This window comes from Mauremys reevesii, linkage group 4, assembly GCF_016161935.1.
Source record: "Mauremys reevesii isolate NIE-2019 linkage group 4, ASM1616193v1, whole genome shotgun sequence".
NCBI classification, from domain to species: domain Eukaryota; kingdom Metazoa; phylum Chordata; order Testudines; family Geoemydidae; genus Mauremys; species Mauremys reevesii.
This window is the reverse complement of record NC_052626.1, coordinates 19,663,651-19,687,849: the sequence shown is the minus strand read 5'-3', so window position 1 is coordinate 19,687,849 and position 24,199 is coordinate 19,663,651. Positions and strand designations below refer to the sequence as shown.

Sequence of the window (24,199 nt, the reverse complement as noted above, 5' to 3'; positions counted from 1 at the left end):
TAGAAAATTGCCATTATTTTAAAATCTATCCCTTTGGGATTTTCATAGGAGTTTAAAGAAGTTGTTTCCCAACTCCCATAGCCTTCTTTTTGAAAATCCCAGCCTTATTTTTTTAAAAATGATCACCACAAATGGCCAGTGTAGATGAAGGACTTATTATTTGTAAGACACTGATTCCTGCTTGAGACATAATGACATTTTAACTAAACACTTCTGTATGCACCTCTTATTGAGGGAACTTGTTTGAAAGTACCATGTGATTATTAGTAATCATGGCATCACTTTTTGACAGTGCCCTTGCCTTGGAAAGCCATGTGTCAGAAGCAGTATGAAAATAGTTTTTCCAGTTGTGCAATTTGTACAGGCCGCACCCTTATTTATTAGTTGACAACCTCACAAGTGTAAAACATGCCCTCATGTAAATCATGAGGTTTCATTTTTGCAATTAATTTCTGTGTAGGGGTCCAAAGAGAGTATGTTCTCTCTCTCTCTCTCTCTCTCTCTCTCTCTCACACACACACACACACACACACACACACACACACACACACACACACACACACACACACACACACACACACACACACACACACACACACACACACACACACACACACACACACACACCAGTATTCAACTGCATATTTCCTCACTGGCTTGAGAAACTCTAATCAAATTAAGTGTTTACCCTGTAAATTTTTTTATACTGACCCTGTTTTGTGGTAGATTGACTTTAAATTGACACTGTTGGTTTTTAATATCCTCAATGGTGTAGGCCCTGGCTAATTCCAGGTTTAGTCTATACTGACACTGTGTAACCTTTCAGGGGTCCCATATTCTTATTTGTGCTCTGATGTCATGTAAAATTTGGAACTTGTTTCCCACTGAAGTCCATCTTGGTCCATCCTTTCGCATACTTATTTTTTTTCCTCAAAGATGCCACTACTGCCACAATATTTGTAAGCATCTACCAACCTGTCTTGAACCCTCCCTTCCAATTTGTTTTTCCATATACTTTGGTACTGGATTAGTCATATACAGATATAAAGCTCTGAACATGGTTAATATGTTTGTGCTACTGTATGGTACCTCGGTGGGGATACTCTCTATAAATACTGTCAATCATGGTAGCAAGAAGTTTAATTCCTTTTTTTTTTTTTTTGGCTCGTGAGTGCCATCCACTGCTTTTGTAAGATCTTTTGAAAAACATTTATGGGGGAGAAAGGAGTTGCTAATTGAATTATATAACATTAAAGGCATGGCATTGTAATACTTTAACACCTTATTTTAAATAGGTGAAGGCATTTCTTCAGCCTCCAATGGAGGGCATTGTACTTGAAACTTACGGAACTGGTAATGCACCAAATAATCGACAAGATTTGCTAGATGAACTGAAGAAAGCAACAGAACGAAAAGTAGTGATTCTGAATTGTACCCAGTGCTTACGAGGGAGTGTTGCTGCAGTCTATGCAACTGGACAGGTGAGAGAAATACAGCAATTTCTGATTGCAACATTATGTAAAAGAAATATTTCACTTACGTGATTGGCTGTATGTTTAATATGCTAGAAAACAAACATCTAGCTACAGGAAGATGTTGTCTATAAAACAGCCATATTCAGTTAGCTTTTAAGTGGTTCAAGCTGATCTGCAAACAAGATTAAAAAAAAGCCCTTTATTTTAGACTGAATTTTGTAATTAGCTAGATCTGATCCCAATTTACTGATTGTTGGCTTCTACTGTGTGTGTGACACCCCAGCATCCATTTGCAAAATACTGCTGATGTCAATCCCAAAAGAACTCCAGTGAGTGTGGTGCTGGCTCACAGCGCAGACAAGTCAAGTAATACCTTTTCAGGTTTGCAGTTACTTTAATAGTTACAAAATAAGGGCATTCAGTAAGGTGGCAAACTTCTGAAATATTCTAAACATCATCACTTACTTGACCCTCAAGACTCCCATTAGGCTATCTGAATGTGCCAATGAGCTCAGCAGTATAGTATGTATTGGGATGTCCCTCTGAATGGAGGCCAGTAGTCTGTGACTTCTGGAGATCTGAAAGCAGGTGTAGGCTACTTTAAAGCAAATTGATATGCAAATACTGACACTCTTGGTATTCAGGGTATTCATCACATTTTAATAGAGTTTTCCTAACTTTATTTGCAATTCACAACCTTTTTGGTTAGTCAAAATATTGGTAGTACTAATGAACCTTACAGACGCCACCAGTGTTCATAACCTGTGTGAGAATTCTGAATTGTGGGAGGAAAGTTCATTTGTCTTGCTTAACTTTCCTCCTATTCCCTAGCCTACGCCTGCTTTCAGATCTCCATTGACCATTCAATGGCTAATCTTTTCATAGTATGCCTTGTGTTTATAAATATCACTTCGTTCAGTCCTACTGGAGAAAGATTATTGTTTCTTATACATAAAATATTTTGGTGCAGCTTTATTTATTTTTTGTTTCAACAACTTTCTTATAACCTAATATATAACTGAGGAAAACGGGAAACGTGAATTGTGACATTACCCAGGGTACAATCTGGACTGTTAAACAGCTGTGTCCCTTCAAGTCTCCAAACGGGATTTTACACCAGCCTTTTACACTGCTTCACTGTGGGAGCAACCATTCCTGGTCTGCTCTCTCACAGCCTCCAGCATGTAAATTACTCCCAGCTATACTACAAGAGTGCTATAGCCAGCCACTCTTAATTACACTGTAGAGCAATACCAGCAAACTCCCAGTCTCAGACTGTCGTCAGAAATGTGCATCTTGGACTGCTCAGCCCTCTCCTGGACAACACAAGCTTATATAAAGCCCATAATTTTATTAATAGAAAATTATATGCTTAAATCCTGTTATCTCAAATGAAGTGTCCCAACACTTCAATCCAAGCATGCCAGTTTAGATAAAACAATAAAACAAGTTTAACAACTACCGAAAGATAGATTTTACATGATTACAGGTAATGAGGCATAAAAGTCAGAATTGGTTACAAGGGAAAAAGAAGTAAAATGCATCTAATACCTAACTTAACAAGCTAAGTGAATCAAAGCAAAAGTCCTCTCTCACCACATGTGTCAGCAGTCTTACTGGCTAAACTACTTTCAGACAAGTATCAGAGGGGTAGCTGTGTTAGTCTGGATCTGTAAAAAGAGGCAAAGAGTCCTGTGGAACCTTATAGACTGACAGAAGTATTGGAGCATAAGCTTTTGTGGGTAAATACCCACTTCATCTTAAAAAGTGGATATTCACCCATGAAAGCTCATGCTCCAATACTTCTGTTAGTCTATAAGGTGCCACAGGACTCTTTGCCGCTTTTTACTTTCAGACAGGATCTCTCCCTCAGTCCAAAGCTGTTTCTTTGTTGCTCAGGTGTAATGGCTGCTGTGGGTAGAGAGAAATAAGGAAGGAATAACTTGGGGTGTCTATTCTCCATTCTTACACTTTTCCTCTTCTTTGAGAGTCATCTCCAACTGGAGTTCAGGAAACAGAAAGTCTGTGGGGATGGGAACCTCTAGCTGTTTCTTTGCAAAGATGTAAATATCTCGCTCACATCCTTTTTCCTGCCAAAGAATGGCCACTTAACTAGGTGATAGTTCATTTGATTTCATTGACATCTGGCTAACGTGTCAGTTTGCCTTTTGTCTCCGAGGAACTGGTTTGTGGCTCCTTTTTCAAACTCAGAACATGTCTCAGTAATGTCATTACAGTAGAATGTTATAACTTTACATATGATGTTGCCACAAATATTTTACCAAGACAATAATGATTAGTAAATTGAGTTTTCAGATAATACCTCACAAGGCATACTTTGTACAAAATTTATCATAGTCTTGTAAAAGGGGTGAACATAGGGGAACAGACTGTCACAAATGTCAAAAGAGCAGGCGTCACAAGATTTGAACTTGAGACCTTCTGAAACATAAGGTCAGATCTTTTACTGAGTAGGCTATAAAGTTTTGGGCTTACATAAATGGGGAATTTAGAGGGATTACTTTGACCATCATGGAGCTCCCATACATGTTGGTTAATGCAAAATATACGGAGAATGAAAAAAGCAATAAACAAACAACTGAATGTAAAAATTGAAACAATGTAAAGTTTGTTCACTAAATAATCCCAAGATACCTGAAACTGCAAAATTTCATGAGAACAAAATCTAATTTACTATATGACATTCTGCTTCAACAAAAATGTAGCAATTTTTCCCCTATATTTTGGCTGAAAAATTCTCCATAAGTAAAGCACCTCTGAAAATGACTTCTTGTGTTTGATCCAAAGTGCTGTTTTCCTAATTTAATCTTATTAAACCTTTACAGGGTTATTTAGTCACTTGTTAATTCCTGGGCCCCAGCTTTTCAACGTGGTGCATGTATTATGTGGCTTCACCAACTTCCACTGATGGAGGCTAAACCCTATTTATATTGGTATCTGTACAGGAGAACATTGCCAACGTGGACAGAGCCATGGTGTCTTCTGGCTGAATTCTACAGAATTTATTTAATGGTGGTTTTTCACTGCCCTTCCCTTTTCAAGAGTAACAGCTCTGTGGAGGAAACATGTTGGCTGAGTTCTGGAAATTTACTATAATATTAGTTTGTTTAAAAAACATTGTATTAAATTTTTTATATTTTAAAAAAAGTAAATAACATTTTGTGTAGCTGGTAATAACATGTTACCTTTACTACATGTGGCTTTATCCTGTCATCTGTACATATTTTAGCTAGTCGGGTGATTTAGTGATTAAATAATCATGGTTCATCTCAAACTCTCTTAATTACGGTAACTGAATATCTGCGCTCTGATCCACCTCCCCAGAACAGATTATAATTGAGGGGTCTATGTGGTGATAGGAAGTGGGGGAAATCACTTCCCTTCTTATCAAGGCCCCTGAAAAAGCCTTAGCTGTTCTTTGGCTGAAAACACTGTGTAACTTTACAGCACAGAAGGAAGTTTTAAATGGTACATGAAGATCTTAAGGAAACCTCCTTTGTCTTCACTCCATGGTCAGTATGCTCTGTAAATGTACATACTGAAGATAAGTCAATTTGGTTCTGTTTTTGCATTGGTTCAGTCATTAGTTAATTGCACTATTTGGTTTTTGCCAGAACTGTAATTATGCAGTCTAGTCTCATATCCTAAATCATACACAGGTAATGCAGCTTAGAATGGTCTGACAACACCCATATTGGTAGCACACTGCAGTACTGGAATTCATCCAGGGTAATACCCCATAATATGACTTGTCAATATGTTTGTGGGAAAACAACATATTTGGCAATTTAAAAAACACACTGATTTTAAAAGCTGGTAACTGCAGCTTTATAATAAGGGCTAACCTAACAACTCTTTATGTAGTTAATGCACACCCATAACCTTTTCCTTTTAGGATAAAAAAATGGTCATTCTGGGTCTCTCGTAATCCCATATGCATCAATATTGTATAGAAGTGTTTCTGAATACTATGCTACTTAAGTCAAAGTTTCTTTTCATTCACAAAGTCCTGTGGCATCTTATAGACAGACGTATTGGATACATGCATCCGACGAAGTGGGTATTCACCCACGAAAGCTCATGCTCCAATACGTCTGTTAGTCTATAATGTGCCACAGGACTCTTTGCTGCTTTTACAGATCCAGACTAACACGGCTACCTCTCTGATACTTTTCATTCACAGACTCTCACTGCTGTAGGAGTAATTCCAGGAGGTGATATGACACCAGAAGCAGCCCTAGCTAAACTCTCATACACACTGAGCAAAAGCCATCTTAGCTGGGAGGAGAAGAAAGAGGTAAATATTTCACTGTTAGTTTAGTAGACTTTTAATAGTGGTTGGTTTTCAAAATCTATTTTTTTTAATATTTACTACACTGACTTCTGACAAGTAAAATTATTTGACCTTTTCTGTTAATTTATGAGCATTCGCTTCCACTATCTAATGTGAATACCTCACACCCTCTTACTTTATGCAAAATAATGTTGTTATAGAACTATGAAAATAGGTAGATTTGAGGGGGAAAGAAAATCCTTAGACCTCTGCATAGAGGTAAGTTGAAAACCAGCACCGATATTTAAAACTTCTGCTTTTAAATTCAGCAGTGGATCTGTCCTGCAGCTTCAGCCAGGGGCGGCTCCAGGCCCCAGCACGCCAAGCGTGTGCTTGGGGAGGTAAGCCGCGGGGGGCACTCTGCCGGCGCCGCGAGGGCGGCAGGCAGGCTGCCCTCAGCAGCTTGCCTGCAGAGGGTCTGCTGGTCCCGCGGGGCTTTGGCGGACCGTCCGCAGGCAAGCCGCCGAAGGCAGCCTGCCTTCCGTGCTTGGGGCGGCAAAATTCCTAGAGCCGCCCCTGGCTTCAGCACAGACTCCAAATAAATAATGTGCAAACTGAAACAGAACTGAGGTGAAATCCTGGCTCCATTGAAGTCAATGAAAACTTTGTCACTGATTTCAGTGGAGCCTGGATTTCACCCAGGGTTTATATTTAAGTCTTCATGTAGTAACTGGTGCATCTTATTATTCTTGTCACTTTATTTGAAGCCTGTGAGTCTTGAGTGTCAATGTTAGATGTAATTTTGTTAAGATGAAAAGATTTGAAATGAGTATGTGCTTTAAACACAGACCATTTCTCTGCATCCCTGACTTTCAAGTGTTTATTAATTTGCTATATATTTATAATTACTTGTTAATGACAGATTTGTTTTGGTTAATTAATGTCTTAGGTGTTGGGAAATAGATAGAGTTAATACAACACATGCAAATATATAGCCCTCTGTTAAACATTCTCTTTTCGGTGGTGGAATGCTAGCACACGTATACACTAAAACTTGTTTTTATATGCAGTAAAGTCATAGTCCTGATGGAGTAAAGTTGTTATCCTGATTTTTGGATGATTATCAACATGAGTCATTCACTAGATTTAACCTATCAAACTAATGATTTCCCCCTCCATTGGATGTGCTAGGTAAAAAAAAAAAAAAGCAACCTGATCAGTTGTGAAAAAAAATCTATTTCCAAGTCAATACCTTCAAATAATGGCTGTAAAAAAGCAAATCCTATAGAATATTTATCTATGGAGATGGAGGGTGGTGGCTTTTCCTTTCTTTCCAGCTTTAAATTTAAATAGTTTTATAAACTTTGTAAGAGATTTACTAGCTGTCTGAATATGAAATTTTAATATTTTTATAACTATCAACCTTGTCTTTTTCTTACCTCTATCTAATTTAGTAGTTTCTTATATTTTAAACATTTTCTGTGTGTGTAACTTAACAAAATCTTTGTCCCGGAAAGGAGGAGGTGTCTTTGCTGTGGGAGGAGCAACTGTGCACAACATACTTTATGCAGGAACACATTCAGCAAAGGGTGCAGTAGAGAACATGGCTTATAGGTATAGCGCTGCCCAAGAAGCAGTGGTAGTCCATATGTGATCCCACAGCAATGAATGTATAATTTCTACTTTGCCTTTTTAAAAAATGTATTTTTTTAATGAAAGCTCTTAGAATCATAGAATCATAGAATCTCAGGGTTGGAAGGGACCTCAGGAGGTCATCTAGTCCAACCTCCTGCTCAAAGCAGGACCAAACCCAACTAAATCATCCCAGCCAGGGCTTTGTCAAGCCTGACCTTAAAAACCTCTAAGGAAGGAGATTCCACTACCTCCCTAGGTAACCCATTCCAGTTCTTCACCACCCTACTAGTGAAAAAGTTTTTCCTAATATCCAACCTAAACCTCCCCCTCTGCAACTTGAGACCATTACTCCTTGTTCTGTCATCTTCTACCACTGAGAACAGTCTAGATCCATCCTCTTTGGATGATCCTCTTCAATAGTGTATTTTAGCAGGCGGACCAATCTGAATTATGTCAGCCTGTCAGATCTGGAAATTTCCATGCACCCAATCAGTACATAACTTCCACTAATATAGATGTAATGGGACTCTTCCAGCAGACAGTTACAATATTGTAAGTGTTTAGGAGTGTTTTTTTTATAAAGGGCATGCCTAGACACAGGTAAATCTGGGGCACTCTTTCTTCCCACATCACACCTTGCTTTCTTGCAAACTTGCACAGTCCTGCTTCTTAAAATTCTAATTGAGACAAAAAGAATGAGGAGTACTTGTGACACCTTCGAGACTAACAAATTTATTTGGGCATAAGCTTTCGTGGGCTAAAGCCCACTTCATCAGATGCATGCAAGAAGTTGCGAGTAACAGTAGGGGGAAAATTGTCATGGGGAAATAGTTTTTACTTTGTGTAATGACCCATCCATTGGAGAAACTGCAGAACTGGAATTAATTTGCAAACTGGACACCATTAAATTAGGCTTGAATAAGGACTGGGAGTTGTCAACTGTTTGAAATGGCCCATCCTGATTATCACTACAAAAGTTTTTTTTTCTCCTGCTGGTAATAGCCCACTTTAATTGATTAGTCTCGTTAGAGTTGGTATGGCAACACCTATTTTTCATGTTCTCTGTGTGTGTGTGTGTGTGTGTGTGTGTGTGTGTATCTCTCTCTCTCTCCATATATATCTATATCTATATATCTTCCTACTGTATTTTCCACTGCATGCATCTAATGAAGTGGGCTTTAGCCCATGAAAACTTATGGCCAAATAAATTCGTTAGTCTCTAAGGTGCCACAAGTACTACTCATTCTTTTTGCCAATACAGACTAACACTGCTACCACTCTGAAACCTGTCACCATGCAAGGTAATTGAGGCAACTTACTGTTAATAGTTGTGGCGGCATCTTGACGAGAGAATGATGATTTTATATTCTGGCTAAGTTGGAGAAACCAGTGGATTTGTTAATATTCATGATGTTCAGATTTGTTCCCTCTTTCCTCCAGCTTTTATGGAATCTTATTTCTAGGTTTAAGAGTGTCTCTATTTACGGGTGCTGGAACAATTTGTATCGTGGGGGTGCTGAGAGCCATTGAAGCATTCTGTAAACCCTGTGTATAATGGAGTCCACTTCAAGCCAGGGGGTGCAGCAGAACCCCTAGTTTCAGCATCTACGTCTCTGTTCTTCTCCAGTCTTGTTTCAGAGGCTGCTTCTGAGCAGGGAGTCTCTCATTGATACTTGATCCTGGTTAGTGCTAAGGCCCTCATCCTGCAAATACTAAATACATGTTTAATGTTGAAACACTGAAATCAAAGTTAAGCATGTGCCTAAGGGTTTATAGAATCAGGGCCAAAGGGCCTGATTCAAAGCCTATTAAAATTGGTATGAACCTTTCCATTGACATCATTGAGCTTTTGATTGAGCGACAGGTATATCTCCATATATTATTATCATCTCATAGAGCTGGAAGGGACCCTGAAGGGTCATTGAGTCCAGCCCCCTGCCTTCACTAGCAGGACCAAGTCCTGATTTTGCCCCAGATCCCTAAGTGGCCCCCTCAAGGATTGAACTCACAACCCTGGGTTTAGCAGGCCAATGCTCAAACCACTGAGCTATCCCTCCCCCAGAAGTGTGTAGTCAGTGCAAGGCATACGAGTTAAACATTGCCTTGCTTCGTTACTCTAAAACACTGGACAAAGGCAGGATCTCAGAAGGCCCAGTGCTTTTCCTAAAGTCACCACTGATCTCCTAGTTTTATTTTCTCATTCAGTGTTTTAATGCTACTTAACATGCTGGGAAATCTTGACTACTTAAACCAAACCGTTCTCGCACCCCCCCCACCCCCAAACAACTTGCTCCGCCTTCTGGATTTTCGAGTATGTTCTGACATTTCTCTATCTTTTAGGTTATAAACTCTTTGGAATGATAACTGTTTTTACCTTTGTGTCTTTTCCAGTGCCACTTCCACTGTGCAAAGCAAATAAATAATAACTTATAGAAATTTTTAAGTAATTTCAATTGTGTTCTTATTCTATGGGGCAAGAGTAATTTTTACAGTAAATTGCACTCATTTGCATTTTCTGTAACTTTCTAGGTTAGACTAATAAAAATTAACAGCATCAACCCTTTTTTCTCTTGCTTTTTACAATGATTTGTTTGTTTGCCCATTTTTCAGATGCTGAGTGAGAATCTGAGAGGAGAAATGACTGTAGTACCCACAGGAGCCAAGATCTCTCTTACAGATAGCAAGTTTATTCAAGTTATTGCCAAATCTCTAAGTGTCAGCTGCAAGGAGGTACCTACTTTAAATATTTAAAGTGAACTCATGTACAGCAGAAAATTAACGTAAACAAATATATCTTAGAGGTGAAATACAGTGCAACGTTGAAAACGAAACACAGATTTCTTTGCTAAGTGTCCCAGCTAACCAGGCCATGGGGGGCATTTGGTACCAACAATAAGTTAAACCTTGAATTTCTTTTCTATGTCTGTAAAATTCTCTTGATTACTTCTTGGTTCACTGATGATCTATGCTATCACAAATAGTACACGGGTCATTGTCACGCATGGTACTTATGGTGTGAAAGAAAATACTAAATTATTTTGAATTTTCTACATATTTTGACAATATGGAACAATTGAAGCATAGAGGGAAAATACTGTAATACACAAAATTATAAATGACTAGTACAATGAGAGGCATTCTGCATGTAGCTGTTAATGTGGAGTCAATATTAGTCACTGTTGATTGCACAACAAATGTTCTATGGAAAACATTGCAAGATATAATTATTATGGTCTTCTCTTGGCTTGTTTTCAGGGAAGGTTTAATTGAATACCTACTCTAGAGTGCATGGGGGTAGGAGAGAAGGAAAAAGAGGGTGAGTTAAACATAAAAGAAGTTGAAGACTACGTTTAGAAGGTTACACGCTCTCCTGCTCATTGAACTCATGGAATTGGGATCATTCTGTGGTTGAGACAGAACGAACAAAATAAACAAAAATAACCCCCCACTTATAGGACAGACAGCGTGTTCCAGATTTTCTGGGGTCATTCTGTTAGTGTCAGCGGAACTTGTTGCTGCTGTTCTTTGAATTGTGGGTCACTAAGCTCTTTATCATGCTTTATGAGACAAGATCTCACTAATGACCCATTGGGGAGGCTTGGAATGACCCCAAATAAGACTCCAGGGCTTGTGTAAATACAGTTTTTGTACTGCTTTAACTTTATCATTTAGAAACTATATAGTTAAATCAGTACAAACCTCTATTGTGGACACAATTATACCAGTATAAAGGTGCCTATAGTGGTATAGCTTATAACTGTCTATGGTAGGGGGTTGTACAAACTTAACTATTTTGGTTAAAAAAAAATCACACAACTACTCAAAATAACTAATTTGGTACAAAAACTGCGTGGATCAGGTCTAAGGAAGAGTACAAAGCAAAGCCATTGGACTCTTCGGCTCTTTTCATCTTTATGAAGTTGGTGTCTTCTAATAAAGTGTCTCTTCATAGTCCTATCAGAGATGAGTCAAGAGCCTTATCGGCCACACTCATTCTTAACATATGGGTGAGAGTGAAGTAGGAATGATATGAAACTTGCAGGGCTGAGATACATATCGAAAATATTTTTTTCTCTCTCTCTGCTTTACGTAATACACATGAAGATCACAAGTATCTTCATGCTGCATTTTTTGTTGGCTTTTGTGAACCATAGATTCAGCTTGTGTTCCCAGAGGCTGAGATCTGAGAGAATTTTGATAGAAAAGCACTAGTCCTGTGCCCTACTTCTGGGAGATGCTGCATTTTGCTCCTATTTTGATTTTAGGGCTGGAGCTGAGACAGCATCTTTGTTAATCTGCAGGTCAAATGGGTGAATCTGCAGACACTGGGAAATAGCTTGTTTGACCTGGATAACAGCTGGTAAGCTGATAAATGCTTTATTGTGGAACAGCTACACCATTTCTAATCTCATGCACCTCTGGCCAATAAATAAATCTTTGGTGCAGTTGGACTGGATCAACACAGAGGTCTGTAAGGGGAGAATACATGCATTGTTTGCTTTTGGTAAACCCTGACCCAGGTGATCTGAGCAGACGGAAGGCAGACAAGGAGCTTAAGGACCCAAAAGCCTGGTCCACCCGGGCTAAATGTAGCCTCAGGACTTGAAGCGGAAAGTTGACCATGTTACCCAATGCATGTGGGTGAAGGTATCTACCTGTAAGCCATGCCACTAAGCACAGTAGTACAATGATAGGTTAAAATTAGGAAATAGGGAGAGCCCTAAGAGACGACGTGTTCCAGTACATATAAGGGTCTAGCACAGAGGTTCTCAAACTGGGGGTCAGGACCCCTGAGGGGGTCGCGAAGTTATTACATGCGGGGTTGCAAGCTGTCAACCTCCACCCCAAATCCCGCTTTGCCTCCAGCGTTTATAATGGTGTTAAATATATAAAAAAGTGTTTTTAATTTATAAGGGGGGTTGAATTCAGAGGCTTGCTGTGTGAAAGAGGTCACCAGTGCCAAAGTTTGAGAGCCACTGGTCGAGCATCATGTGTGTTAATGTTGAAGGCCTGGGTGGCTGCCTACGGAGTGTTGAGTGCACCAGAAGTTTGTTGATGCTCAACCCTTCTAGCGAGTAGAGTTGGGCAATGGTTTTTACAACACATTGGGTTTTTGCTGAAAACTGCATTTGGGGGGGGCCTGAAACTATTTGCCAAATTCAGGTCAAATTCCATGAATACCTTTGGTTGGAAAAAACAGCCTTTTAATTTCAAATGTGGCCAATAAAAAAGGTGAAGAACAGCCATATCAAAACAAAAAACTCGAGGAGGAGGGGAAGAACAAAAAGCATAATTTGTTTTGAGTCGACCAAAACATTTCAGTTGACAAAATGATTTTTTTGTTTTTGATTAGACGAAAAAATGTTTTGGTATGAATCAAACCAGATTTTTTATCTGATTTTTTTTTTCAGTTTGGTCCCTGTACCAAAAAAAATTCATTATTTGCGCAGCTCAAATAGTGAATAAGTAACATACGTTAGTAACATAGATCTATTTTTTGGAGTTTATGCAGCATATTCTTCCACTATGAAAAGTATTTCCAAGCAGAATGATTAAAAAAAAAAATAGCAAGTGTTGGTCTCCTTGGTTCAAAACATCAGTAGAAACTTCTCAGCATAGTATATATCAGCAAATAATGTTATATGTATACTTTAAATGGAGTTCAATATTGTTCTCATAGTATGTTTATAGGCTTAAAATCTCAAAAATGGCCAGTGATTCTTGGATTGTTCCTATGTTTAGGTGCCCCATTTGATACACCTTATAGGGGTCTTACTTTCAAAGCCTGGGTGATCTTTTGAAACTCAGACCCCTTTTTAAGTTGCCTCAGGTTGGGTTCCCAAAAATGGAGACACCCATAGTTGTTAGTCCCTTTTGAAAATTAAGGCCTTGATCTCTTTAATCAGCATGAGTTTTTTAAGAGCCTTATGATGGTGGATCCATGATATGTCCATCATATTTATATATTTTACCCTTCACTCTGACCAGCTACCACAAAAAGACAAAATATTGTAAATTTGTATGTGACTCAATCAGGTCTCAAAATTTAAGAATCTTTAACAAATGTGATTTAAAAAGGTCACATCTTATCGATATTAGGATGTGCCATATTTTGCAGGATCCTACTTAGCTATGGGGCTTGTGAATACTGAAAAAGGTTGTTTATTAAATAGCTGTTAGAATCAGCATGGTCAGAGTAGGACTCAGAAGTATCCTAACTCCATATTGACCTCAGGAAACTGATATCTGTAGTTAGTACAGAAGTGGTAAGTTTGGTAATAATACAGTTTTCAGGCATTTAATTTATTATCTTGATCACTTCTTTATTATATTGATTTTTATATGAAGTGGGAGATTGTTTTAAAATTAATTATCAAACTTTAAAGATGACTGCATAGGGGCTTTTTCATTGCCACTTGCACTAGAAGAACCGACATGCTCATTGTTCAGGAAAATAGACGTTTTAAAATATGCTATTCCAGTTGCATATTGATTATTGGCCAAACCAGAAATGGTTTCCAAAAAACTAATATTGGTTTGACATGAGCACATATTGATAATAGGATGGAGTTTTGCTGTGTAGAATTCACGTGTGGATTCAGGGATGTCATTTGGGGGATCTGAAAAAAACTGTAATTAGCATGCATCCGACGAAGTGAGTATTCACCCACGAAAGCTCATGCTCCATTACATCTGTTAGTCTATAAGGTGCCACAGGACTCTTTGCTGTAATTAGCATGTGCGTCTGAAATAGCATAGTTCAGAAATCCTCTTAATTTAATTCCAGTGTAACTAGGAAGTGAGAAAAGTCCAAATAACTATGGAAACCGGGTTTTATGAACTTGGGGGAGAGTATACATGTAACTTCTTTTCCCTCAAAGAATGTGAACAAGATTGTTTTTATTAACTGGTCTCCTCAATTATTATATTTGGTTACTCTAGAAGTAAGCGTGGGTGCAATATTGTTCTTCTGATGTAAATATCAGTAGTTCTAAGGACACAAATGGTAAATAAAAAGATATGTATGTTACTAAAACTTTTAAATTTTATTTTTTGTTTCCCAGGAGCTGGAAGCCATTAGAGATGCATTAATTCCTTCTTTGGCCTGTGCTGCAGCTAGAACAGGTGACACAGATGCACTAAAAGCCATAAGAGAAATGGTAAAAAATTAAACTTTTTACAAATCTTTTATTTATAGCTTAATACATAATGCATTTGTAAGAAACTGGAAGCAAGCAATATGTCTGTATAATAGAGTATGGTAGTAACACACCAAAAAAATCTACATTTTTAAGTTGCACTTTCACGACAAAGAGATTGCACTACAGTACTTGTATGAGGTGAATTGAAAAATACTGTTTCTTTTGTTTATCATTTTTACAGTGCAAATATTTGTAATAAGCAGTACGCATTTTGATTTCAGTTACAACACAGAATACTATATGAAAATGTAGAACAACATCCAAAATATTTAATAAATTTCCATTGGTATTCTATTGTTTAACAGTGTGATTAAAACTGGGATTAATTTTTTTAATCGCGATTAATTTTTTTGAGTTAATCGCATGAGTTAATTGCAATTAATTGACAGCCCTAGCAATAATTCTTTCCTTGCTGTTTTTAAATATGCGGGTTCTTTCTGGTCGTATTTAATATATGTATGCATATTTATGTGTGCGTCTGCATGAGTGGTGCACATTCTTAGATCTGAATATTCATTCTTTATGACGAGTGGTCAGGCATTGTGGTAGGTGTGATATGGCGTTTGGACCTGTACTTTTCCATCCACAGACTGTTCAAAGTATTGGAACTGGAGAATTCACCAAAGAATTTCTTGATGTGGTAGAGTATCTTTAGCCACTTGTGAAGGTTCCAGAGCTGAAGGAGGTGCGAAGGATGGTCTTGATATACAAAACTACTGTTTGTTACATCCATAGGTCTATGCATCTCAAAGTATACATGTTTACCCGTGACTACTGGACACCATTATGGACTTGACTAACCAATTAGTTTCACATAAGCTTTTGAGAAACTGTTGCATGTTTAATGATTTTTGGTCATTGGATTCAAACTGTAACGTTGGAGTAGGTATCATTGTGACTGAGCCTCTGAACCAACCAGCCTCCAGTGTACCTCTTTCCTTAGGAGTTTGTGTGTTTATGTTGTAGGGTGGAAACTTGAGCTGTGAAGATTATGATGGTCGAACTCCACTTCATATTGCATCAAGTGAAGGAAATTTACAACTAGTTGAGTATTTACTGAAGTATGGAACAACCGTTTATGCTAAAGACATGTTTGGTGCTACCCCACTGAAGTATGCAGTCAAATTCAGGTATTAAAAAAATACGTTTTACACACAGATCTATGAGAGCGCTAACCCCATCTCATTTCAAATGTACGTCACTTTCAATTACTGGGTTTTGGTCAGCAATCTGCAATAGTGGAAAGCTGTGATCAATTCTGTGACAGCAAATTCTGTAGTTTTAAAGGATGTGTTAAATGGGTTGGATATTTAGGACATTGTAGCTGAAGAAAACAGCCTTGCTGATGCCAAATCCCAGAGCTAAATAAATCAAGATTCTGTTTTTTTTATCCCTGCCCCCTACTCCAAGACTCCATTATTTGTGGTGAGATTTCTTTATAAAAGAAAAATTTGACTTATTGTTAATTTTGTTTTTGAAGAAGGGAGAGTTCAGGAACTAGAGCAATACGGGAGAGGGGGCTGTCTCTTTTTACCTTCCCTTCCTCGTCAGGAATGGAGGGTTTTAAAATAAAATAGGCTACTCCAGTAGGCTGAAGGGTTTTGTACCCACTCTCTCTTTCTGGGTCACCATTTCTCTGATTTCTCTCCCACATACTCCACACATTTATCAGCAGAGGCATGCACAATAAGCATGTGCTGGCTGCCTCCTTCAGTGATTCTCTCTCCGTGTTGGCAGTGACACCAATAATCCTTGAAGTTGGTCTCCTAGGTGGTGGTGATCTGTGGGCCAGTCATTCTGCTGGTCTTTATCCTATTGTGTAGGTTCATAGTGCCACAATTTATCAGAATATATAAAGGTGTCAATCACTGTAGCTGAAATTAAGACTTGTAGTTTGGAGATTTACAACCTTATTGGTCTTCCCACCCATTTGAAGCTACAGATTGACTCTGTCTCTCACTTACCTATGCTTTCCCTGTTTATTCACCCTATCCTTTAGGCCATTTGTCTGTATTTTTGAGGGACAGTGCCCATTTTTTACTTAACAAAATATTTATCCTTTTTCACTCTGTGCCTCCAAAAGGTCCCTCAAGTCCAGTGCATGTCCTGGTCTTTCTCTCCAAATGTCTCTGTTATAGCTTTCAAATGTTGGCAGGTTCACCTGTTTGTGAGGGCTGGATCTGGCTCCCTGTGGAGTCTGACTGTTCTGTTTATGTAACAACTGAAGAAATCGCTGCAAAAGGATGTAAGGTTTTTCCCCTCCACAGGAGCTCAGAAGCTGGCTTAGCACTGATCCCAGTTTCTGCTAACCCAGGACCCTCAAAGCTCTGGGTGGCTGCACAGTGTGCTACTGCTAGACCATTGCGTGCCTCTTACATCTTTATAGTTGTCACTGTCATTATCTTATAACTATCCAAGCCTTTTTGATATAAGCAATATTTATAAAAGTTGTAAACACACACACACACACACACACACACACACACACACACACACACACACACACACACACACACACACACACACACACACACACACCAACTAAAAGCAAATCAAACAAACGTGCAGTTGAACAGAGGTGCCCCTAGTCCAGTGTGAGAAAGCACTGCATCACTATTAGATGTTCCTGCAAATCAGATACCTGCCTTTATTTTACCACACCCAACTACTGCCTGAGGAATTTCACATGAGTTTGTTGTTTGGATTCCTTTTCATTGCCACTCCTATATTTGACTCCTACTATGCCTCTTTAAACCTGTATACCCATTCTGAAATGGGGAGTGGTAAAAGGAAAACGAATCCTAACTATTTTTAGTTTTTGTTTGTTTGTGCCCTTATCAGAATGAGAAGAAAAGCTAAATAAATATGTCATTTTATTGTCTATAAAAATAGCTTCAGGCCTCTACTGCCAAGATACAAAACTTTATACTGAAACTGAACTGGTTCTGGACATTAGAAATCTTGCAGAGCTAATTTACCTCTGATGTAGATGGGGGTGTATGGAATCAAATATGTGCTAAAAAGATGTGATTACTACAAAATATATTTGAATTGCATTCATAAAACAACTGCCTGTTGAAGCTGAAGAGAAACAATATTGGTGTTAAACTTTTGCATTTTATATTAAGCAGCAAAGGGGGGGAATGCATGTTTTAAAAATTATTACTAATAAATATTCTGTACTTTATATCATGGTCAGAATTGCAAAATATAAAATTGTGCTTTTTAAAACAATCTAAGAAATGGCCTTAACTTCACAGACCTTTGCACTGATTGGAAATTAATATTTTAGTTGAACTGGAATATAATCACTGATTTATTCTATACAGTGTCTACTCCTCTCAAAATCTTTGTTTTAATGTGTGTGTCACTTCTCTCAATGATTTGGGGTTTTTTAGCTACTCATGCAAATCAGAAAAATGACTGGTGATTTCTCTCTTCCCTTACCATTAGTATAAATGGTCACGATTTGTGTTTCTGCCAAAAAGCATCTTAACAGAGCACTGTCAACCTGTAGGCAAACAAAATGGCCTATGTCAACAGTGGTCTCATGTTTAATCTCTTATAGCTTTCCTTAATTTTTAAAAAATTAACTTGATATTTTCATTGCTGTTAAAATTGGAGTTCTTTTAAAAACTATAGCAATCTGCTGCATGTCCATCTTCTCTCCCATAATACATGTACTCATCCTCTTTATTACTGTGTATATACACATTCTCTTTATTATAGGGCACCTCACACAATATCTCACACCCAGGAGATAATGTAGGTCAGTTGTTTGGACCTATCAAAGTTAGCTACATCTCTTTGACTGCCATTTTCCCTGAGCCTTAATAGTGTATTCCTTTTCAAAACTGTAAAATAAATACTTTTATAAAGTAAACTTTTCTAAGCATGAAACAGATGTCTCAGATCAAAATTTCATATATTTTATTTATTATAACCTTTTCCTTCTACTTTAAACTTAAGACTAAAATGATTGCAAAGAAAAAGTTGTATACAGTGTGTGTTGCACACTGCTGTGAGAACATCAGAAACTATTGTTGGTAAAGTCACTTCCCACATAAACATGCATTATAATACTTGAAATCTGCAAGGTTAGGGTTATGTTATTTTATTACCTCTGGGACAGAGGGAGAATCTACACCCCACACTGACTCTTTTAAATCACATTGTAGTCTGTCTGATACTATACAGTGTTTCGGGGTTTGAAATTCATAGTGGTTCAACATTGTGAAAGTTGAATGAGAAAAAGTGAACCAATCCTGTCATGGCCATCTTAGCTGCTAGAGAAGCAAGGATCAAAAAGAACAAAGCTAATCAAGTTTAAACATACGTTATACCTGCATTTCTTTAAATGGCTGGTAGAAAGTACAGCCCAAGGTCCTGAGCCTCTTACACATGGGCTTAATTTTGTGCACTCACGGTACATAAACTGATGTTCAGAAGTCCTTGCAGTATCAGTGTCTTAGGTACTTTTCTAAGGATAATGAAATAACTCTGATCACTCAGATTACCGCCTGTGGTGAATATTCACTTTTTAATGGCGACCATGGTATGTACCAGTTTTTAGGGATTCCAAAAGACTGAGGGCTAGATCATTCTTCTTGGTTTTAGCTGTAGAGGAAGAGACAACAGGTGAAAAGAACCCATGCAAATGGCCAAAAATTTGTCAGAGGAAGGGAAATTTGAGCACAAGTAGCAGGAGCCCATTTATCGCTTGTGGGGAACTACTCTCTGCTGCCAAATGTATGTGGGAAATACCCACACAATTCTGACCTTGTCAGCACAGATTCCCAACCTGCACCTTCACACCTCCACATGGAATGAGAAGCATGGTTTTGTGGTTCAGACATGATTATAATGCAAGGAGAACCTGGTTCCTGAGTTACCAGTTAGAGTAAGGAGCCATGGGGACTAGCGGAGAAGGTCTGGCCCTCCATAGGGGCCCTGAGATTGGAAGGATTTCTAGATGGATCTAAGGTCATCTGTGGGGCAGGAGGGCTGCACCTCATACCACCTCTAAAGATCTCCAAATTCCATCTACTAGACAAGGAGCTGTTGCAGTGAAAACAGTGGGCTCAAGGCTATTAAGGTTTCCACTTGCTTTCAGTTTATTTTTAAAAAAGAAAAGTCTTGCCCACACACACTTCTCTCCTCCCACCCCTTGCACTCTGTTCAATATATGTATTTAATGCTGACAAAAAATACCACAATGGAGCAATGGTCTTTTTAGGAGTGTTAGAAATGCTGAGTACTCCAGGACAGACCACTACCAAGGAAACCGATACAGACACTATTTGCATATAGTCCTGTTCAAAATACAAGTTTGTGGGTAAATGTAAAAGCTTTTCTGCTATAATCTGTTATCAGTTTCATTTTTCAAATGAGTACTAAACTGCTTGATATGTTGTGGTTAAATCATACTCTTATGAGTTGTATTATGTAAAGAAAAGTAAATACAGCACTAGTTCCTACTTGCTGTCTCCAGGAGACTCTTACTGACAGACAGCCATGTCTCAAGGGACTCTTCTGATGAAATATTTAAGATAACTAGACCAACTTACAATATGTGCAGTTGCAGTAACTGATCATGCTTACTTTGCTGCAGAGAAACAAAGAAATGAAGATTTCAGTTTCACTCTGGGCAAAAAATTGGCCACATGATTTAAATGCTAAAATTCCATTGAGCAACTGAAATAATTTAATTTTTGAAAAGGCAAAATTTTAAAACCTTGTCATAAAGTTGTTACCAGAATAGCTTATAAGGAAATGTGGATCTTGTATCAAATTTAAAATTTTATATTTTAAGTGGGCTTCAAATCATGATAAGCTTTAAAGTAACTTCTTTGTCAAGATGAAGATTTCAGAACACAAGCTGTTTGACCTACAGTCCAGTTTCAAAATAGGAGGGTATTATAGTCTTCAAGAAGAATAAGAAATGTAGAATAAACTGAACATACATGTGAACTTATTTTTGTATTTGTTGATGAATTAATATTGAGTGACTGGTTTGTTCCTAAGGTATTGAATCCAGCCATAGATTGTTAATTTGGGTAATGAACAGCCTTGTACTTTTCACTTTAAAATGTTCCTATAGCCCCCTCCAAACAAAGTCACAATAGATGTGATTATACTTGAAATAGACATTCTGGAGCAGTTATGTTTTTGGTTGGGTTAAATTCTGCCTTTCAGTTTGGGAATTAGGCAGCACAATAAATTAACATATTTTCTTCTCTTGAGACCTGGGTCCAAATCCCACAGGGCATTAGGTCAGGTTCTCCAACTATCATATTTTGGCTGATGGTTTTCCCACAACTCGATATAGTGCCTCTTTATTATTACCCTTTTGGGTAATATATGGTCTATTGTCAAATTTTGTATACATCCCACAGCATTGTAATCCAAACAACAAAGTTTTAAGGAGCCATTGCAGTGGCCTCAGAGTTCTGTGGCTGAGGAATGGGAGCCAGGCTGGTCAGGTAGATCCTATCATACCTATCAGGCAGAAGAATGCACTCAAGGGAGAGGGCCAGCCAAAGCATGACCATGGGTGGATTAGTAGGCCATGAAGAAGACTGTATCCAGTTGGGAAGAAACTCAGCAGAGGGGTATTTTGTGGGAGATTCTCCCAAAGGTCAATAAGAATCTAAATTTATGGGTGCTTATATCATCCATGAAGTCATAGGAACTTTGGCATCTCTCATTTTAACCCACAAGGTTTCATTGCTAACATTTAAAAACAACAGAAATCTTACTTTGGAGAGAACCAAAATGCCTGCCTAATCTATCCCTTTATGTGGAAAATACACACAGAAATACTGTTACTCTGTGAATGCCTTCATTGTCTATTATCAGAGGGGTAGCCATGTTAGATGCATCCGACGAAGTGGGTATTCACCCATGAAAGCTAATGCTCCAAAACGTCTGTTAGTCTATAAGGTGCCACAAGGCTCTTTGCTGCTTTCATTGTCTATCTGCATTTCAGTGCTTGAATTAACAAGAGCTAGAAATGGGGACAGTCAGGGGACAAATAAATAGATTCATATTTGAAAGGTATTTATGTTCCGTTCTCTTTGTTTTGGATTCAGTAATTGAGAATGTAGCATTTTTGTTAATTCAGTGTGCCAAGGTAGTTAAATGATGTGATAAGCCTTTGCCTCTTCCTTGCCCTACATCAGTGCAGAGGAAACTGCGTGGGGTTTAGTGGCCTCTGATGTGAAGGAGGTTAGAGATTATCTGTTGGTCTCTTGTCTCTTTAAACTCAGGCTCCTTGAATGGAGAACATACTCATCAGTCTCTCTTTTTTGTTTGTTTGTTTTATTTTCTGGGTTTTTCTTTTTTTTTTGGGGGGGGGGGGAAGAGGAGGGGAAATGGGACATACCAATCTGAAAAATGGTGAGAACCAGTGTATAAAAACTGTGTTTATGGAATACTTGTTTTGATCTGTAGATGTTTTTTCCCCAGGATATTTAATTGTTAAAAATAACTCTTTTTCTTATCAATTTTTTTCATAAAGGCACATAGAAGTGATTCAGTTACTGCGTGAAACTGGAGCTCACCTTTCCAGCCAAGAGCTAGAGAACATAGGAACGGAACTTTGCAGGTAAAGATGACCTAAGTTTAGATATTGCATTGTAGCATGGTCCAAGTGTCAGGAGCCCAGCTAGCTCTCAGCCTGGTAGCTAGGCAACATAGCAAGCTCAGCTGGGCTCAGTGAGCCTTCTCCAGATGTGTGTGTTCCTGATGGGGCAGGGGAGCCAGCATCCTGCTACTTGATCCTTGCAGCAGCAGTAGCACAGCAGCTGCTCGGCTCGTACCATGCCCACAGCTGTACCTGCCCTGCCTTGGCTTCCACTTCTTGCTCCAACTCTTGTTCTGCCTTGACTCATGTCGGCTTCAGTGTAGTCCTTGTCTCCCTGCCCTTTTCTGACTCAGACTCTGATCTATGGCTTGGCTTCCTGATTGTGACTTTGGCTTACCCTTTGGCTTGGTGTTCCCAATTCTGATTCTGGTTCTGACTTTTTGGCTTCGCCTCTCAATCTTGACTCTGGCTTCATCCTCGGATTGGTACCTGACTCCTGGATCTGTGCTCGCCATTACTCTGGACTGCCTCCACAACCACCAGGTAAGGTCCTGCTGCAACCACTAGGTAGGCCTCCCGTGTCCTGGCATCTTACACCAAGTCAGCTGTGCTAATATGCAGCAGTTACAGTTACGTCATCATCATCATCCTGTTATCTCTATTTTCAAGGGTAAATGATGTTGTTAATATGCCCAGGACTTACTTTGAAATGGGAAACAAACAGGGGCTTTATTATTGAAGCAAACCAATGTGGTTGGGTATAAATTACTGGAGTGATACAATAATACGTTAGTGCAAACTAGGGATCCACACAGGGGGGAGTTACAGCACAGCATTTTGGTGTGCACTACAGTTCACATGTCCATAGTCTGAGCTGTGGTGCAGTGTAGCAAGGCCCTATGGGTTGTAATGTTGGGTTGTAATCTTGATTCTGACATTGGGTTACTCTGTCTGTAAAATGGTGATTTTTGATAGTAACCTGTTTCAAATGATGTGAGAATTGTTTCTCAAATCCTTTCAAGATGGAAAGCACTATATAAGTAATTTATTATATATGCCAGGGACCATTGGGTACCTGGCATATACTATTTTGGGGCTGAATTAATAACTAAAATGCAAGTAAAGAGACAAAATTTACTATTGACTGTGTGACATACCTGAAGTAGTATAGCAGAACTCCACAAGTGAAATGGAGAGCATTATGGAAAATGTGTAAATGGATATGAAGCATCTGTCCCTCTTCCTGATGCATTTTTATACATTTTTTTATTACTTTTGGGTTGTAGGGAACTTTGTGTTTTTGGTGTCTAGATCTTGAGATTAGAGCACCAGGGACAATTTATACTGAAACAACGGAGTGGTTTTATTCAAAAAGAATAAATACCTGTACTATGGAGGAATAGCTTCAACCTTAACTGTAGAGCGAGAATAGCTTCTGCCTCAAGAAGAATAACAAGAAAATCTCATAAATATGGGTTCAGACCTGCAAATTGGTGGGAACTCTAGCCCCAGGTCACTATGCCACTTAAGTACATGCTTAACATTAAGCAGATACATAGTCCCATTGACGTCAACACTTTCCATACACTGCTTTTCCATGCTAATTTTTCATTAATAAAAAATTGCAGTATTTCATCAACTTAAAATAAAATCATATGGCTTATTTTCAGAGGTGCTGGTGACTCAATCACCTGCAGTTCCCACTGAAAATTGTGTCAGTAGATTCTACAATTCTTAAAGTAACAGGCCTTTCTTTTTTTCTTCCTCATTCCCCCAACAATAAATTAAATACTAGTCTCCTCACCCAGACAGAATACTGAGCAAAATACATTGTACCATGTCCTCGAGGGCTACTGCTCTGCTACCCCCACAGAAGATATGGATTCCACAGTTGAGAGCCCTCTGCTAATAACACCTTGCTACCAGCTCTTGGACATCTAAATATAGGGACTTTAAATATAGTGCCTCAACTGTTATGACAGTATGCAGAAGAGAGATCTCTGGCACA

At 38.5% G+C, this 24,199-nt stretch overlaps 1 protein-coding gene across 2 annotated transcripts in view; it reads left to right on the top strand.

Annotated features, from left to right (window-relative positions):
* ASPG (asparaginase) overlaps positions 1-24,199 on the top strand; it is a 79,269-nt gene that overhangs the window by 36,237 nt on the left and 18,833 nt on the right. For both annotated transcript variants that reach the window (XM_039533666.1, XM_039533665.1), the window contains exons 8-13: positions 1,296-1,481; positions 5,680-5,793; positions 10,015-10,134; positions 14,469-14,564; positions 15,573-15,736; positions 22,126-22,212. In XM_039533666.1, the coding sequence (XP_039389600.1) occupies positions 1,296-1,481; positions 5,680-5,793; positions 10,015-10,134; positions 14,469-14,564; positions 15,573-15,736; positions 22,126-22,212 (767 nt within the window). The remainder of the gene's footprint in view (positions 1-1,295; positions 1,482-5,679; positions 5,794-10,014; positions 10,135-14,468; positions 14,565-15,572; positions 15,737-22,125; positions 22,213-24,199) is intronic.